Genomic DNA, 20029 nt, shown 5'->3' on the forward strand with positions numbered 1-20029 from the left:
TCAGGTTTTATATACTACTTATCTATTATACCACTTTCAAAAATTAACACAAAGATTTTAATTTAAAAATTAATGGCTCAAAGTCCACAAAAACAAAGATAATAAAAACAGGTTTAGAATGACATATTTACTCTTAAAAACACTTCCCACAATGAATGAAAATTAACAGTGGGATTTTAAAGATGCTTAAGCAATGTAAAAACAAAAGTTACTGTTGGGGATATCCACTTTCATTTAATTAAGTCAGGATTTGACTTCATTACTGAATTTTAATCGTTTGTATGCTATTATCATTTAATTGCTTTGTTTAATCTTATTTGAGAAATTTTAGCTTGATTTTAAAATGTGTGTGCATTTCTAAGGAAAAATAATGAAATTAACGTCTAGATACCATTTATGTAATCAAAACTAAATAAGGCTCCACATGTACAAAAAAAAAAAAAAAAGAAAAAAGAAAAAGAAGAATAAAATAAAGAGGAAAGCTATCCTATGTACTTTGTTACAAATGATTGCCAAAGATGTTTTATTTGTGATTGCAATTAAAATTAATTGTGAATGCAATTAAAATATTATCATATTTAAACCGAAAAATATTAGTAATAAATTAATAAAATAAATAAATTAGTAATAAAGAGCTTAATGAGTGCTGAATGTTCTTAATCATTGCCAGCATAATAAAAGAAGCTACAAAAAACAGCAAAACTGGGAGGAAGAAAACAGGTTCTGACATTTGTTTGAATGCGTAATTTATGACAACACACAAGAGATTTTAATTCTGGTCCAGAATCCCTATGAACTGTGGTTATTTCACAATATCATTGGTAAAAATTAAACAGAAAATAAAAATACATTACATTGTGAATTACTTGCTTAATGGTAATTGTTGAGAAAGTTACGTCTTAGATTTTGCCAGATTTTTTGCATAACAAATATGGCCATATTTATGTTTAGATTCCAGTACCAGAATTTAGCCTCTTTTTTTTTTTTTTTTTTTTTTTTTTTAAATCAACAATTCCTAATTCTTATCCTGCACAGTGGGGTTCTTGTTTGTGCAACAAGAGTAGAATTTACTGTCTGTGATTACATACTGCCTTCAAGGAGCAGGCCGTCACAGCTTATTTTTCAAAACAAACACCCTTCCTTGAGGTTGAACAAAAAGATTTATTTTCCCCCTTTGGAAAGAGACATGACTAAACAGGAGCTGGGGTTTTAAAAAAAAATAGAAAACTGAAGCAGAAGGAAAACCCAAATAGGGCAAAAAATTAAGAAAGAAGAGGTAGGGCATAAGGGCTGAGAGGGAAGGTGATGACCACAACCTCCCCAGCTGTTAGCCTGGAAGTTGCACAGAGAATGATACAATGAGGTCCTACAGCCCCTACTTGCAAATCATTGGTGCTTGACACCTTAGAAGACTGTGAAAAACACCATTGGACTAACACGAAACAGCTTGTCAATAAGTTTACTCAGACCACCTGTTGCATCGCAATCCTTATTTGAATTCTATCCAATAAAAAACCATTAAAAATACATGAGCAAAGTACTTGACCTAATTTATATGTTTGTGTTATGAGCTCTGAAAATTTATTGGGCATTATATAAAAAGTATTTCTTTTACCAATTTCAAGTTTGTTGTCTTTTATCTGATAGCCGCAAAGTGAATGAAAACTTTACTATTACCTGGTCAATTCTTCCTCCAACTCTCCAAGCAGAGCATAAGAAAAAAAATCTGTAGAAAAATTCACTGATGTATGGTTTAAAAAAGAAAAAAATTCTGCAGAAAAAAAAAAAAAAAAGAGAGAAAAGCATATTAGTTATTTTTATTAAAAGACATGATAATAAATTCTTTCCATAAAATCTTATCATCACCATGCTGAAGATTAAGAGCTGTCAGCTACCTAGCACCTGACTATGACAGAAGTTTAAGATATTCAGCACATTACAAAGTATTTTCTGAAGCCAGAAGTGAAAATTCTCCCTCTAACATTAGAAACAGAGAATAAATAAATAAATAAATAAAATAAAACAACTCCCCCCCCCCTCAAAAACAAACAAACAAACAAACAAACACCAAAACCCTAGCTAAATTCAGCTACTGTACAGTAGCCTAAATTCCACATTGGAACTGCAGTATTTTCTCTTGAATGTGTACTGATTTTAAGAATACTTATATAAATATTACACTGTATCCATAAAGCTCACCTTCTTAATAGTGCTCTGAAGTATTTTACAAATGTAGGTTCATAAATAACTAATGTTCAGAAAAATAACGAATATGGAATAAGGTATTTCCAATTGTCTAGGGTAAGCTTTTTTTTTTTTTTTCCTTTCAATTAATTCTTGTTGCCAGAGGTTAAAGATGTAATTAACTTGTATAGTGGATTGTCTACATGTGAAGCTAATCAGGACACGCAGTTCTGCAACATGCATTTGGCACTTCAATCTCAGAATAAATGTCAGAATAAATTTGGTAACAAGGCCTTTATTTACATATTTTAGCTTACATATTTCTTCAAGAACTGCTTCTGATTTCAAAGCATAGCATTACACATTTTCTGCCTTCTCTTTTTCTTTAGTCTTTCATCCATTTATTCAGTTCCTCAACTCCAACTGTAATACTTCAAAGTCTTTCCTTTAAAACTGATATAGCAGTTAATTAGCAGACTGTGTGGAACAGCCCAGAAAACTGGTTGGAGGAAATGTGGTACTGGTCAAAATTACAGCCCTGTTGATTCTCACAGTAGGAAGTGATCCAGTGATGCATCTGACCCACAGGGTACAGGCAAACGTCTTTCCTGGGAACCCTCAACAGCCTGAGGTGAGCTGCTAGTCTGTCCTTTCTTTTTCCCAAATATACCTCACTTATTGTTGTACAAAAGCCATATTTCACCAACACCAGCTAGGAGTATTTACCTGGATAAGTCATGTTTTCTGAAGTAATAAAACTATCTGTCATGTCACCAAAGACGATCATCATAATGCGGAGTCCTGCTCCATGGAGTATTGCCATGGTAGTACCCAGCACCATGAGGAATTTGTCCCGCCAGTCAGAGTATCGAAACTGAAAGTGGAAAAAGAACTGTGCTATAAACTTCTCTAATTACAGCAAATGCATGAGAGTGACAACATAGTGTTAACAATGCAGTTAAGAAGCTGTAGTAATACAGCACCTTGTTCCTGTCCCCATACTCCAAATGAGAAAGAAGAGAAAGAGAAAAATATGCAAAAATGTCTTGTTGCATATTTATGAATCCTCAGGTAAAACCGCAACTGCGTAGAAGAGAGAATGTGTTCAGCATCTTACAGCTCTTAAGTGGAACCCATGCCAGTATGCCCGGTCTGGAGTACTACTGGGAGATGCTTGCTTGTGGTGTGTCTGGCCTTGCTGCCAGAAAATAGGCAAGAGTGCTCTGACCAGGCAGCAGATGTGATTCCCAGTGGTACCCAACCCAAGAAGAAGAAAAGGATCAAATCTTTTTTCTCCCTCAACCTGTAGTGATGGTCTGAAAAGATATGGCTGTGAAATAATCCCTTAATTTAAGCAGTGCTCTTTGGTGTATAGGCAAGGTCCACAAGGTGCACCTTTGGCTGGGTGCTCCTTGAAGGAGGTTTTTACTGCAGTGGTTGACTGAATGGAGTTGCTGTAGTCCTTCAGGTGAGACAGAGCAGATTAGTGCTTCTCTGAGGAGATGCAGGAGTTACCAGTGTGTTTTGTTTTTCTCTTATGCATTTTTACCAATAGTTTCCTTAGGTTTTCAGAGAATATGGGAAAAGGTGGCATCCCTGCTGAATGCAGAGAGTGTGGTGCTCATTGTCATCACTCTTGCATCGTACAAATGTAGTTTTCTCTTGCTTTCTCTGTGGACAGAAGTGTTGCTGTGGACAGAAGTCCAGCTTTAAATGCTGGAATTATCCTTCAGGAAGTCGTTTTCCACAGGCATTTGAGGGACTTGGGAAATCATTCTACTTACAAAAGAGAAATTTCTTCCCTAAATCTACCTCAGATTCTGCTAGATGCAAATTTCACTTAATACTGAATAAATCCTAAATCTACTAATAGGTAAGCTAACAATGAAATTGAGTTAGCCTGTTAAATCTTATTACCGTTATCAGTGAGAGTGAAGTACTGCAGGTGTTGCCCTGTCACTTCCTTTCAAACAGCTTGTGCATTTTCATTTGAAATTTTCAAGAGGGCAGGTAATAATTATCTAAGGAAAGCTGTAATAATAGAAATTCCTATGGTATGTAATGAAAACTTTTTAAAATGATTGTGGTCAAGCTGAGAACCTGATTGGAACAGGTGCCTAGGGAGGCTGTGGAATTGCATCTGCTGGAGATTTTCCAAACTTGCCTGGACAAGGCCTTGATCAACCTGTTCTTTGATGTTAAGACTGTCTTGGAGAATGACAATGGGCCAGATGACTTTCTGAGGTCCTTTCAAGATTGAATTTGCCTATGATTGTTCTAACTATATAAAATGCAAATACACTGTGGCCTGCATATAAAAGAAGATATTACAGAAATTAAAACTGTATGCTTCTGAATCACCTGTTTAAAAATGAATGCAATTGTATCATAAAATCTGCTGTTGCTTGCTGGATATAAATGTAGATTTGGGGGGGTGGAATAGCTGAGAAAAGACTTGTTAGTAGTTAGGATAATACTGATAAGTTAGAATCAACTGCAAGAAGAATGACTTGAACATAGAAGCTAAGATTTCCTTGTTTCTGAAGATTCCTTTAAAAAAGTATTCCATTAAACAGCTATGCCACTTTATTACAGAAATTTTGCAGATATTTTTTCTGGCATGTGCACTCTTATGCTAGGAGCTTTCCTTTTTTTTTTTTTTCTCTGTCTCCAGCTCATCACATTTCATGTTACAGCCCCTCCCCATTTGTCTACAAATACTGCTGTGTCAGCACCTGTTGGATGTAGGTGTAATAGTAAAAATTTTCAGCATTGAGAGGATTTAAGCCAGCTTACTCCATCTCCTGTGTATGTTTTTTCTTCAAGATGTATGCTGTTTAGTTTAGCACTGCAACATGAGCAGAAACACGTACACAAAAATAACAAATTTTAAACATTATGGTAGACTGGGATAAGTAAACATACAACATGGAACTTACCACTGTTAATGGACTGACCATATTCAGTTTCTCAGGTTTCTTCTTGTCCTCGCTGCTAAAAAAATCATGATTGTATTTTAAGTAGGAAGAGCAATGAAAACATCAAAGTAAGCCTCATGAATGCTACTGCAACCATTGTTTCTTAATTGTGTTCAGAAGTATGGAGAGAGGTAGAGGAATGTAAAGAACTTTCAATGTTCTCTCAGTACTTTTCTCTGAACGCTATCAAAAACACTTTTAAAAAGACTTCAGATTTGGTATTATACTAATATAATGCTATATAATATAGTATACTATACTATACAGTGTCTATTGATGAACTTGATGATGAGCTTTAAAATGTCTTTGGCCTAGAAACCATCAAAAAGGAAGCATGAGAATGCTCTTATCTAAATAAACTGAGTTTCGCCCACCAACATCTTGTGTTCTCCAAATAAAACTTAGCTCATACAGCTTATTTTAAGGTTGTAGATAAAATCTCAAACTCTTTCCCCTGTTTTGCAATGGGGATTTTCCTGACTCTACAAAGTTCAATGTCAGATCAAATACTAGGTTATCTTCTGCTATCATTGGTGCAAGTTATTTTAAAGGATATGAAGCACTGTGACAGTCAACTGTTTTATAAACTCTTAACAATCCTAATTGGGATGAGTCACTCTTTCCAGTTCTACCACACTCACAAGTCTTTTTTTGGTGGCTGGAAGTCCCATGCAAAGCATCCTAAACCTTCCCCTACAAGGTACATGGGAATTAAGTGTCTTTTACTATATAACGTGGGAAACAGTAAATTACTATGCAGGTCTTTAAATCATGGAATCTATTTTCCACCATGACCCATAACTTTTTTGAAATGAATGCATGGGATAGAGGGGAGAGCATGCAGGACATCTGACTCAATTTGGACCCAGATTCTAGTAAAAAGTTACACTAATTTCAGAGAGCTTGGAGAAGCATGCAACTGAACTGTCCTTTAATTACATTAACTTCAGTTCTATTCGTATTTTGGCTCAGCCTTTCAATGAAACAGAATAGATACTGCTGCCACTATTTATTTATTTATTTTTGGCAATAGAAGCAGGCAAATTTTCAATAACCTCAATTGAAAATCTTAATCATAACATCAATGGAGAAGCAAAGCTTTCTACTCCTCAAACAGACTTCACATGACCTCATGGATTCAGCTGGATTTACCTGTTAATAATTTATCTATACTTAGATATGGTTAAATTTCTTTATCTACATTTAGATATAGATACTGATGTATTTTTACGTCTATGTTTATCTACATTCTCTAAAAAGAACTATGGATATCAAAGACTTTTCCAAAGAAGGAAAATTGTGGTCATGCTTGTGTTCTTCATCAATAAAATTTAAGCCTATGCATGTAGAGGTAAAACATTGGTAGAATATTTTGAAAACAACTGCTATACTTACCATTTACCTTCAGATCCATAATCCTGATATGATACAGCAATATTATCATCCCTTCTGTTTATGTAAGGCTTTGTTTCATCTTTAGAACCCATTTTAAATCTGTATAAGAAACAAAGCATCTCAGGAAAAAACTGTCAGTAATACTTATTTGGGAGAATGTAAAGCAAACAAACTAAAAGCCTACATCCTAATGTGCTGTTTGAAACTAGCCTGTCTTCAGATTTTAGGCAGGACCCCAGTGATGTCCTCTGCATAACCCTTGGGAGTATATCATTTCAAAGTTTCTGCAGTTTTCCATAATACAAAATAAACAGTAAAATGCATTTTAAAGTAGAATGAAATGTCACTGGAATTTTTTTGCTCATTTTAAAAATATTCACTATTGGACATTGATAATCTGTCTCAGACAAAATAAATGCACTGACTTACCAGGAGAGCAGATCTTAATCTGTTTGCACCTGTTCTGGAAGGTTATTCAGCAGAAAGTAGGACTATTTTGATTAGGACTGTGCACTGAGGTTGGACTTTGCTCATTCCATGTTAAACTGTAGTGAGGAAAAGCTTTCCATAACTGGTGCATGCCAGCCTTTTGCAGCACCCTTGGAGTCTGCAAGGGAATAGGTGCACACCTGGCTCCAGAAATAGGGTGCTCAACAATGAATGACTTTGAAAAGCCTGTTGTATCATTGTCACTCCCGAAAGCATCTCAGGAAGTCTTCTCTGAAATCCTTCAAAGATGTCTCTATGTTAATGTGTTAATCATTTCTTCTAAGGTGTCCAAGTAATCAGGCTGACTGTGGAGAAGCACATTTCCTGGAGCAATCTGGGCATCAAGTTGGGCACCAAATCCTACCTTACACACTTTGAGAGGAGGTGCTTTTGGTATTACTGTTCAGCCTTCTGTGATCAAACTGAATGAGACTCTGAGGATACCAGTTATATCTTGCTATCCTGAGCCAAGAAGATGGAATTTGCAGAAAATCATATGCTTTCCTTAATGAAAAATGCTCATATGACTCTTTAGTCCTACTCTTATAACAGGCAGTAGATAATGCACAAAAGTTTTATAATATGATATCAACTAGGTTATATTTTATCTCTCCATTTTGCTCACCTCAAAGTTTTATGGAAGATCATTTTCATATCCAGAAAATCGGTGTTGTCTTCTGAAAGTTTGATAGTAGTCATTGAGAAGGGATAGAAGAGCTTAAATGGCCACCTCGGTCATAGCGACCATGAAGTGGTTGAGTTCAAAATTTACGGTGACAGAAGGAAAAGTGCCACCAAAACCTCATCCCTAGATATGCGGAAAGCGGACTTCAGGCTGCTCAGGGAACTAGTCAGCAAGGTCCCCTGGGAAACTGCTCTTGAAGGCCTCGATGTCCACCAGTGCTGGTCATTCTTTAAGCGATGCCTCCTAGAAGCACAAGATCAGGCAATTCCTAAATATCGCAAGTCAGGCAGGCGGGGCAGGAGGCCGGCGTGGCTGACCAGGAATGTTCTAATGGAGATTAGGCGGAAACAGAGAGTGTTTCGCTACTGGAAGGAGGGCCAGGTGTCATGGAAAGAATACAGGGATGCTGTTCGTGTTTGTAGGGAGAAAGTTCGTGTGGCCAAAGCACACCTAGAGTTGAAGCTGGCTGTGTCTGTGAGAGAAAATAAAAAGTTTTTTTTTAGATATGTGAACGGAAAAAGGAGAACTAAAGAATACATAGGGCCGCTCCTTGATAGGGAAGGTCTCCTCACAGACAATGACATAGGCAAAGCAGAGACACTTAACGCCTTCTTTGCCTCTGTCTTCAGTGCCAATGATGGGCTTCGGGACCCAGGGTGCCCTGAGCTGGAGGACCAGGATGGTGGGGATGACAAACTTCCAACCGACCCTGAACGTGTGCGGGATTTGCTACTCCACCTGGATCCCTACAAGTCCATGGGTCCGGATGGGATTCATCCCCGGTGCTGAAAGAGCTGGCAGACGTCATCGCGGAACCTCTCTCAATTATTTTTCCACGATCCTGGGAATTTGGAGAGGTCCCAGTAGACTGGAAGCTGGCAAATGTTGTGCCGATTTTCAAGAAGGGTCAGAAAGAAGACCCTAGCAATTACAGGCCTGTCAGTCTCACGTCAGTGCCTGGTAAAATCATGGAGAAGATGGTTCTTGAACTTATTGAGGTGCACCTGGGGGACAAAGCAGTCATTGGTCCCAGCCAGCATGGGTTTGTGAAGGGTAGGTCCTGCCTAACTAACCTGATTTCCTTTTATGATAAGATCACCCGTATGGTGGACCAAGGGAAACCAGCTGATGTGACTTTTTTGGACTTCAGCAAGGCTTTTGACACAGTTTCCCATAGGATTCTACTGGACAAAATGTCCACCATACAGCTAAATAAAAACATCATACGATGGGTGAGCAATTGGCTAACGGGCAGGGCCCAAAGGGTTATGGTAAATGGCGCTGCGTCAGGCTGGCGGGCGGTCACCAGTGGGGTCCCTCAAGGCTCCATTTTAGGGCTGGTACTTTTCAATATTTTTATAAATGATCTGGATGTAGGAATAGAAGGTATTTTGAGCAAGTTTGCTGATGACACCAAACTTGGAGGAGTTGTGGACTTGAATGAGGGTGGAAAGGCCTTGCAGAGGGATCTGGATAGGTTGGAGAGCTGGGCGATCACCAACCGCATGAAGTTCAATAAGAGCAAGTGCAGGGTCCTGCACCTGGGACGGGGAGACCCTGGCTGCACGTACAGACTGGGCGACGAGACGCTGAAGAGCAGCCTAGAAGAGAGGGATCTGGGGGTCGTGGTAGACAGCAAGTTGAATATGAGCCAGCAGTGTGCCCTGGCAGCCAGGAGGGCCAACTGTGTCCTGGGGTGCATCAAGCACGGCATCGCTAGTAGGTCAAGGGAGGTGATTGTCCCGCTCTACTCTGCGCTGGTGCGGCCTCACCTCGAGTACTGTGTGCAGTTCTGGGCACCACAGTATAAAAAGGACATGAAACTGTTGGAGAGTGTCCAGAGGAGGGCTACGAAGATGGTGAAAGGCCTGGAGGGGAAGACGTACGAAGAACGGCTGAGGTCACTGGGCCTGTTCAGCCTGGAGAAGAGGAGGCTGAGGGGAGACCTCATCACAGTCTACAACTTCCTTGTAAGGGGGTGTCGAGAGGCAGGAGACCTTTTCTCCATTAACACCAGTGACAGGACCCGCAGGGACGGGGTTAAGCTGAGGCAGGGGAAATTTAGGCTGGACGTCAGGAGGGGGTTCTTCACAGAGAGGGTGGTTGCACACTGGAACAGGCTCCCCAGGGAAGTGGTCACTGCACCGAGCCTGTCTGAATTTAAGAAGAGATTGGACTGTGCACTTAGGCACATGGTCTGAACTTTTGGGTAGACCTGTGCGGTGTCAAGAGTTGGACTTGATGATCCTTAAGGGTCCCTTCCAACTCAGGATATTCTATGATTCTATGATTCGATGAAAATATCACTCCATCCTGCCTGCGTAGCTTCTTCTTTCTTAACTATGTTTTCCTAGAGGTACCACCAGTGTGGCTGAGGGACTCAGCTGTGTCCTTCATGGGGCAGCCCTGGCCTCTTCTCACAGAGGCTACCTCCACTATGAGAACCTTGCCTTGCAAACCCAATACATGGTGGCTACCCATTACTGTAGCTGTTAATTACCTTGTATTGCTTTTATTTCTGTTGTGGGGCAGGGTTAACATCCACAGTATTACTGTCTATGCAGGTATTGCCAATGGGGTGTACCCCATTACATTCAGGGGAAGGAAATGGTCCCATAGCTATGTGTGATCCCTAGTGCAGAAGCCCAGTGTTTGTATGGCATGTTGTAAATGTGCATCGCATAGCCTGAGGCACTTGTACTGCTTGAGGGCTGGGTGGGTGAGTTCATGAAACTGCTACAAAAAAGATTGCTCTTACAGCTCACACTCAGCCTGGTGATGCCCATCACCTCTCCACAACGCTGAGCCCAATGCTGTAATTCTACCAGAAGCATCGTGTGCTCTCTGACACATGCTGTACAGCTGTGTGGAGACACACCTCAGCAGCTTGCTTACCTGGGTTGAAATGACGTGCATGTGGGGATTGCCAAGGCAGCTGTGGAGGTAGCAGCTGAAAGGAACATCTATCTCTTCATGTGCTGTTGCAGGTACCTTCTGCAATATCTGGGGGCAAGACTCTGGAGCAGTTTTGGAAGGCTTGTGCTTCTTTCTAGGTTCTCCAAGGCAGGACCCAATGATAAGAAACCTGCTGGGGAAATGGTGCAGTACTTCACAAAAAGGTCATTGAAGTCTTTGTAGTAGCATACAGCTGCTGCCTCTCCCTCCAAGTGCCATTGCTATCCCTGGTCTCCAAGGACACCCTCCTCAGTTTCTTAATTTTTTTCATGACATTGCTCATTAGTGATCTGATAGAAGCAGCATGTGTGCAACGTCAAGATGCAGACAGTGATTTATCCATCCGCTTGAGAAACTCATGGTCCTTTCATGGTGCCAATTCACTAGGAATATGATTTCCAAATGGTTCTGGGCTGCTTCTCTCTAAACTTCTAGAGAAATGGAAGGGGAACTGTCAACATGGTGGAAGTAGGGACATGAAGCAGAAAAAAATTGGAAAAAGCCCATCAAATAATAAATAAATAATAATAATAATAAGCAGCCAATGGGTGGAGAAAAGGCAACACAAGATGGGCAGCTAAATAAATAGAAGAAAACCTCTCCGTTCCTGTAATACTCAGAAATATTTTTAATATATGGGAAGACTTTTTTGTAACCTTCTTCCTTATTTTAGCATATTTTATAACAAATGAGATTGAATTAGAAAGAATTAAATGAAAGGTCTTCACCTCTAATAGTAGTTCAGATAGATAAACATTATCTACCATCGATTATCTTCAGTAGGACTGCATACGAGTTAAATGTCTACTGCCTTAGTTTAACACTGCCCTAGGTCTTAAGAACACTGACCTTAGTAGATGTGATAGTAATGATGTTAGGACTATAAATTGATACTATTCCTTTGGGCAGAATAGAGAGCGGGAATTCTAGACAATAAGCAAAAGCTCATAAAAATATTGTTCTTTGGGTTCAATACTAATGGTATTTAGTTGAACAAAACATTTATGAAGAAGAAAAGAAAAAGACAATCTAAGAGAAAATGCAATTTAGCTTAGCTATTGTCTGAGCAAATGAGGCCATCATGTGGCAAATTAAAGATATGGCTACAGAGAGAAAAATTGATTAATAGTTTTGGTAATAATCAATAAAATTTACACCTTGCATTATGAACTCAAAGGAAGCTGGTGTGAAAGTTCAAACACAGAAAGTCCTCCTATCTTTCCTTTTTCTCATGAGGAATTCGATCTTCTAGAAATTCTTTATAAATTAAAGATTCTTAGATAGAAAGCACAGGCATTTTTTCTAACAACTTAAATCTCATAGATAAGAATGGAAGAATGAGAGTTAGAATATATAATCATACCTTCAAGGGAAAAAATTAAAATGTTTTCAAATCACAACCAAGTGAGCAACTAAGTTCCTAATGATTTATCAAGATCATGAGGAAACTGCAGAAAATGAAATTATAAACATCTGCAAAACTAGATTATTGTATGCTTTATTGAATCTACCTTTAACAAGATAAACCTTGAAATATTAGCATCCTGAACTACCAGATCAAATATACATGAAGAGTTGTTTCTGATGTGGCAGTTATGTTAGTAACTTTCATCTGTAATTATTCTTCTATTACATTGAACAATAGACACACACATAGAGATAAATTATCTGTGGAGCTACCCAACAGAAATTCCGAGTTTAGTTTGTGGTTGGAGAAACATGCTGTAGTTTCATAATGCATTCTTTTATCAGGCCCTTTGTAAGTGTGCATAAATTTTGTTTGTTTGTTTTTTTTTTTTTTTTTGGACAACAGGAAAATGATGTATTATTACATGTTGTGCATCACTATGAAGTACAGTATGTCAAGGAATGATGTAAAAATTTGTACAAGAAGCACATTGGTTAATCCAAAACAAAAGCTTTAAAAGATGTTATATATGTACAAGAAAAGGTCAGAAAAAAAATCATATTGGAGAAAGGCAAGAGTGCCTAGAAAGAAAAAAGCACAATATTGCTGTTGACCGAACTAGCCTCTCAGAGTCCTAGCAGAAAATAGACAGTAGGTAAAACTGACCACTTAATTAATAACACCTATCCTTAGCTTAATCCTTTCTCAGTTCTGCCTTGATATTATATATGTATGTATATATATTGCTATAAACCAAGCTGACCTTATTAAGGACATCTGAAGAGTAGGAGGGACCTAGGATTAGACAGATCTAATGTCAGACAGATCTCCATTCTCTTTCCGTCAACATTGCTTTATTTTAACATTTTATATATTCTGAATTTATTTTTTTTTCTTAGATTACACATTAATCTTGTTATTCTCTTACCCTGTTTTCACAAGTGATTTATTTAAGAACCAAATCAGAGTCACATGGAAGGAAAACTTTCCTCTTGAATGATGCAAGAATGATATTAGAACAAATGTTTGATGTATTAAAAACATATTTAACATATTTTTCTCCTTTACTAACCAAATGAATGATGATATAATTTCTACCCATAAACATTTAAAGTAAATCTATGAAAATGCAGATTGTAAGCACATTATATATGGTCTTTAATTTTAAGTTACCAAAAAACATCAATGACTTCAAAAACTTGGGGATTTTAAAAGAGCCCCATTCAATTTCTAGTATTTCTGTAAAAAAAATGACTGTCTTTGGGGAATACAAAGATGGAGTCAGGGTTTACAGATCTACTTTTATGAAGCATAATGTACTGCAGAATCTAAGAAGCCTATTTTAATACAGCAGTCATTCAAGATGTGACTCATTTTCTCTAAACTATGGCAGTGTAATTATGATAATGTCCTTTTATGTGAAGAGAAGTGGATTTGTTGATCTGGCCTGCTAGTGATAGCAGCCCTAGAATGGGATGAACTGTGCCCTGGGCTACATTGACCAGACCTTTGTTAAACATGCAGAAAGGTGGCTTGCTTAGAGAAATTAGCTTAGGCATGAATGTTCACTTTTAGTTGGATGCAGTTCCGTCTTACTCCTCTACAGCAAAAGTATTACAGTACTGACCTCCTTAGTGAATGGAGTACAGCTAACAACTAGAATGAAACATACATCAGAATAAGCATACAAGATAAAAGGAAATGTACTCACTTTATGACAGCAGAGATTTCTAAAGATAGTTGTCCTTGTCTGTTCTGCTCTTTTCCTTCCTGTTCTCTACTTTTGATATCTACAGGAATCAATATCTACATGGAATTCACAGCAAATTGCTTGAAGTGATTGCTTGTCCTGATTCTCACTTTCTGCTTTCAGTTTGCTATATTAGAATAAGTAGAATAAAAGATACCATCCTGTCTTAGAAATACAGAATGAATGCATGACTAAACTGAATAGTTCTGGACCCTTTATCTGGAAGAAAGACTGGGTACTTGCCAATAGCAGTTATTTAGACTGTCTATAGGTACATTTCTAATGTGGGTTTTTCTGCCCAAGAGTTGCTAGTCAGAGCATTTTTACCTTCCCCTCCTGAAAGTAGTTCTCTTCTTTCCTTTCAGTGATGAAGTCTGTGAAGTAGGTTGGATTTTGAGGGAAGGGAATCAGAGGATGAGTTATAAATATACATATAGACAATACATCTTGAGGAACAGATTAGCTGTATGTCTATTTGTAATGAGTGATTACAAGGAAAACTCACTAAAAATATTTCAAGATCTTTGGTGTTTTGCAGATATAAATGCTATCAGAAAGCTTGTTCTCATAGACAAGTATAGCAGCAAAAAATAGACAACCAGGCTCAAGGAATTTGCTCATAACAACGGAGAATGTTTTCCATTAAAGCCAGATTGCCTGGGAGTCAGCATCAGGATGGAACATTATTGAACATCCCATTGATGTGGAATAGTTAGGGAAGAACTCTGAGGAAATGTCTGTGGTGGTTATTCCCTGTTACGCAGCTGAACTCCACCACAACCATGCTCTCACTCTTCCTCCTCAAAAGGAAAATATGATGGAAAAGGCTCAAAGGTTGAGATAAGGACAGGGAGATCACTCAACAATTATAAGCATAGGCAAAACAAACTTGGCATAAGGAGATTAATGTAATGTACTGCCTATTGCTAACAGACTAGAGCAGTTAGAACTAAAGACAAACTAAAAACACCTTCTTTCCCCTCCCTCCTCACCCCGAGCAGCGTAAGGGGAATGGTGCAGTCAGTCCCTGATGCTTTGTCTCCACCGCTCCTTCATGGTCACTCTCTGCCCCTGCTGCACGTGGGGTCCCTCCCATGGATGCTGTCCTTCCTGAACTGATTTTGCAGGGGCTGCCCACAGGCAGCAGCTCTTCAAGAACTGCTCCCACATGGCTCCGTACCACAGGGTCCATCCCCCAGGAGCAAACTGCTCCAGCACGGGTCCCCCATGGGTGGCAGCTCCCCCCCATACCTCCGGCTCCTGTGTAGGCTGCTCTCCATGGGCTGCAACTCCTGCCCGGGGCCTGCTCCTGCGGGGGCTCTCCATGGGCCGCAGCCTCCTCCAGGCCACATCCACCTGCTCCACCACTGGGGGACTGCAGCATGGAGATCTGCTCCATGTGGGACCCATGGGCTGCAGGGGGACAGCCTGCTCCACCAGGGGCCTCTCCACAGGCCTCAGAGGAACTTGTACTGCATGCCTGGAGCACCTCCTGTCCTCCTTCTGCACTGGCCTTGGTGTCCTCAGGGCTGTTTCTCATTCCTTGGTGTCCCAGCTGCTGTTGCACAGCATTTATTTTATTTTATTTTATTTTATTTTATTTTATTTTATTTTATTTTATTTTATTTTATTTTATTTTATTTTATTTTATTTTATTTTATTTTATTTTATGTTATTTTATTTTTTCCCCTTTCTTAAATCTACTCTCACAGAGGTGCAACCAGCATCACTCACCGGCTCAACTCTGGTGAGTGCCAGGTCCCTTTTGGAGCTGGCTGAAACTGGCATGGGGCAGCTTCTGGATTCTTCTCACAGAAGCCACCCCTCCAACCCCCTTGCTACCCAAACCTGAATATGTAATCACAATACCAATGTCTGATGATGAGCCCTGTGGAGATCCAGAACTGCGTTACCATCTTTGTTGGAAGCCAAGATGGAACATGGTCTATGGCATTGGTGAGCATACTCCTTCAGAATTTTACAAGGTGAGGAAGAACCTTGGAGCACATTTATGCTCTTTCTCTATATCAGAAATGATAGAAGGGTTTAGTAGCAAGGTATTTATTGCATGAAGTACAGCCAATTGCCCTTGTAGGGGTTAAGTGTGTTCATGAATGTTGCACAATATGGTACTAGTACTCAACACACAGAATGCAGTAGGAAAAGCCACCTAGACCTAAAACAGTTTATTTTGGGAGCACTCTTTTGAATACCAGCAGGAGGCCTGTCAGACTGTTGAACTTACTTGCTTCATTTTTCCAACAATCAGTGGCACGTGCTTGAAAAGTTATTAGGATTGCAGAGGAGGTGTCAATGTTGATAATTCTCTGAAGTTTTGCTCCAAAGCTAACAAGGTAAGAGGCAGAAAGATGATGCAAGGAATGCATGAAAAAAGACTTCCACATTATGTTCTTCCAGAAAAGTAACTAGTGTAGGTGTTTGCAACTGTTGCAAACACTCAACAGAACCTAGACAGGTGAAGAAAGGCGTATTACTTCAGAATAATGATATATATATATGAGGGTGTCAAGAGACTCTTAGATCACTCCAGGGGGTATCCTATCAACATGTACAAATACCTGAAGGGAGAAGCGAAAAAGACAGTCAGGTTCTTTTCAGTGGTTGCTGGTGCCAGGAGAGGAGTCAATGGACACAAACTGAAATACAGGAGGTTCTCTCTCAACATCAGGAAACACTTTACTGTGCATGTGACTGAGCACTGGCACAGGTTGCCCAGAGAGATTTCCAGAAGATGCCCTGGGCAACCCGCTCTGGGTGACCCTGCATGAGCAGGGGTTGTACTAAATAATGTCTAGAGGTTTCTTCCAACCTTAACTGTTCTGTGATTCCTAATCCAAATATGCAAAATCTTATCATCAAAAAATCAAAACCCACAAATAACTAGTTTTTGTTTGTTTGTTTGTTTTAAATAAGTATTTAATCCAATTATATTTTTGCTCGAATCCTCAAATTATAATGCTAAGGATTATCAATTCCCTTCTTGCAACTGCAAGTGTAACTTACTACTGTTGTAGTACAGACCAAGAGTCTCATGGTTCTCTCATCCATGGTTCCCACTCATGGATGAGAACCTTATTGTTTCAGGTAATAGGAAACAAAATTGTTCATCAAATTGGAGTTCATTCATACAGGCACACAAGAAAACAGGTAAGTGATTCAAGATTAATACAATGAAACTGCATTAATCAGCATTCTGGAGAGTGTTATTAGTACATTCATCAGCTTAATTGTATCAGCAGTTTGTGTGCATAAGTATCTACGTGTAGATAGACAAATCATACTTAAAAATCTCAGGGAATCAGAAATTGCTGTGACGGAAGCATGAAAGACTGATTAATCAGGCCAGTTTTAAACTTTAAAACAAAACTTTACTGCAGTTATTCATTAACAATACACATTGCTAATGGTTAGTTCTTAATAATTATTAATTGCTGTTACTACATATTAAAAACAGTTAGACCTTAATAGTCATATCCTAAATTAGCAATTAATATACAATGTCACAGAGCTGATGCTGTGTAATTATAATTTCTTATCTTCTGCTTTTTTTCTGTATTATATTTAAAGCAGTCCTTTCCCAGCTCTTAAAGTCATAATTCTTCAATGACTAGTAACTGACCATCAGTGAGGTACTTATAGTTCTGGGACCTTTGTTTTCAACCTGTGCTCATATTTTCAAGACTTTTGCAGTCATCCATCCCAGACTACAGCTCCACATCATAACAAAAAACATCTGGCATCAAGCTTCAGCTGACCTTCAAGATCTCATAAATTGATAATGAGCCTAATAGGACAGAACTGGAGTCCTACACAGTCAGCATAAGGCACAGTGAGGATAAGGCTGAAGGCTTGTTCCTAGCAGTAGCAATATGGTTTCTAATGAGTACAAACATGATTACATACTGTATACCAGACCTGCCTGAATACCTAGATTAGCTAGAGTTCAAAGCAAGCTAATAATTAAATTTGGCTCAGCATGCTTCTACTTTTATAGGTGTAATAGGTCTCTGCTTTGGCCAGGTAGTAAAGCAGTTTGCATAATGAAAGCTGGTAAGGAGAAACTGGTACAAATTCACTTATTATTTGTTGTTTTCATAGGATTTATAAAAGGTGATTTGTTTTGGAGGAAGAAGTATCAAGACTGGCTAGTAATACTAATGTAGTGTTGAAATAATTACAGTGACACTTCAGAGATAAGCACTGCCTTTAATTTACATGTTGCACGACCCACTTTGAACATTGACCAGAGAATAGTAGATGCCTTTTTCAGCCAGGAGCTGCTGATGAGTCCCTTGCTCTACGACCTTGCCGTTCTGGATCACGGCAATCTTGTCAGCATTCTGGATGGTGGACAGGCGGTGAGCTATCACGATGCAGGTGCGACCTTCCCTGGCTTTATCCAGCGCTTCCTGGACAATCTGCACAATGAACAAACCAAAAGGTTAATTACTCAAGCAGTTGTAGTACTTAAACTGCTGTACTGAGAGAAAGGGGGTATCTGTGGGTTTAGCTTCTTGTTTTAGATTCAGTCTGTATTGGCAAGTAGTCAAAACTGTTATAACAAATGATATCGTGATAGCTAAGACAACAACGTGCCACCAAGCACGTTATTGATATGCATGGTGGGAGAAGAAGAGAAAACAGTCATAGATTGTTCAGGGAGGTTCTGACTGGATATAAGAAAACATTTACTGCAAGGATGGTTATGTATTGTAATAGGGACCCAAGAGAGCATGTTGAATCTCTTTGGAGGTTTTCAAGGACCTTCTTGGACACAGCAATAAGCCACCTGTTTTGAATTCAGTATAGACCCTTGTGTGAAGAGGAGGTTTGACCTCCAGAGATCCCTTCCATGACTGATTAATTATATACGGGAATTAAGTCAGCAATTGGTTTCTGGCAGTATCCTCAAACTCTTCAGTTTCTGAAATTTGTTTCTCCTGGTTCAATTTTGACTACCATTTCCAATTGAAGCCTAAAGAATTACAGGCAGAGAAATGTTTTCTTCACTGCTACTTCAATCTGCTTACTGCCATAAAGTTATGAAGAGAATGGTATTTTGTGAGGAGTAGGACCTTTATATTGTTTATCAGTAGTATACATATGTGATTTACATAAAATAACATATTTCCAGCTTTGGGCTTTGATCTGTGGGAATGAAAACAATAATCACAATGCAAATGTGTTTAGATTCCATTCCCACCCCACAACCAAGTTACCTTTTCACTTTCTGTGTCCAAGGCAGATGTAGCTTCATCCAGTAGCAGAATTTGGGGCTTACGTACAAGAGCTCGGGCAATAGCGATGCGTTGTTTCTGACCACCAGAAAGCTGAGTTCCCTTGTCTCCTACACGGGTATTGTATTTCTAGAAACAATACATAAAGTTCAGTATATGAATGCAAATCAATCTCAAATTTATTCAAGCATATTGACCCTGCCAACAGCCATCTATAAACTGTGTACTCCCTGACAACATCTCTCTGAAACAAGATGACCAAAACAGCTATCCACCACATATCTACAGATTGTTCGCTAGGAGACTTCTTAAAGCAATGACACCTGCAATGTTGGAGAGCAACACTATTCTCAGTCAGGAGATAGGACACCAGAAAGTCTATGACTGGGGATAAAACCTGACCTTAAACACTCCTAACCAGTTATTCTAAACCATACTTATTCATCCTGAAAAAATAATAATGTATAAGATGTATCAGTTAAAGGGCAAATTATGTGCTTTATATAGACATAGATATTTATACACTATAACTATATATGTGTACTATGGCTTTGGACAGTTATATTTTTAATTTAGATATCTCAGGGTGGATTGGTCAAGCCTCTGGACAAACTCATGTAGGTCATAGTCTGTGGTATTTTACATATTTTGTTGTAGAAAGCACCAAAATTTTATGAGACAGCATTATATATCACAAAATTTCTTTACACAGTTTTGGAAACAGCAGATCTGATAAGAGTCATTAGAAACTAAAAACGATCGGCAAAAAAAAGAAAAGAGTTTTCACTGCTGTATTTTTTTTTCAAGCAAAGCAAAAAGCACCTTGGTGACTTGAAGTTAAGCTGCACATATATTACTTTATACAGCTTGCAATTAAGCTGGCAAACTCCTTGCTTTGGGAAGTTTTGGAAACTACAACTTGACATA

General features: G+C 38.8%; 2 protein-coding genes across 4 annotated transcripts in view; both read right to left on the minus strand.

Annotated features, from left to right (window-relative positions):
• The window catches only part of LOC309875226 (ATP-dependent translocase ABCB1-like), a gene marked incomplete at both ends in the record, with an annotated part of 43231 nt that extends 35486 nt beyond the window's left edge, over positions 1–7745 (minus strand). The window contains 5 exons of the mRNA XM_082754374.1: positions 1678–1771; positions 2911–3058; positions 5124–5178; positions 6558–6656; positions 7672–7745. Of these exons, the coding sequence (XP_082610500.1) occupies positions 1678–1771; positions 2911–3058; positions 5124–5178; positions 6558–6656; positions 7672–7745 (470 nt within the window). The remainder of the gene's footprint in view (positions 1–1677; positions 1772–2910; positions 3059–5123; positions 5179–6557; positions 6657–7671) is intronic.
• Positions 7746–16657: 8912 nt separating this feature from the next.
• The window catches only part of LOC309875124 (ATP-dependent translocase ABCB1-like), a 54852-nt gene continuing 51480 nt past the window's right edge, over positions 16658–20029 (minus strand). For all 3 annotated transcript variants that reach the window (XM_082754192.1, XM_082754191.1, XM_082754193.1), the window contains exons 30-31: positions 19085–19231; positions 16658–18283 (exon numbers count right to left, since the gene is read on the minus strand). In XM_082754192.1, the coding sequence (XP_082610318.1) occupies positions 18077–18283; positions 19085–19231 (354 nt within the window). In that variant the 3' untranslated portion in view covers positions 16658–18076. The remainder of the gene's footprint in view (positions 18284–19084; positions 19232–20029) is intronic.

Source organism: Aythya marila (genome assembly GCF_965140915.1).
Source record: "Aythya marila genome assembly, chromosome: 2".
Lineage (NCBI taxonomy): Eukaryota > Metazoa > Chordata > Aves > Anseriformes > Anatidae > Aythya > Aythya marila.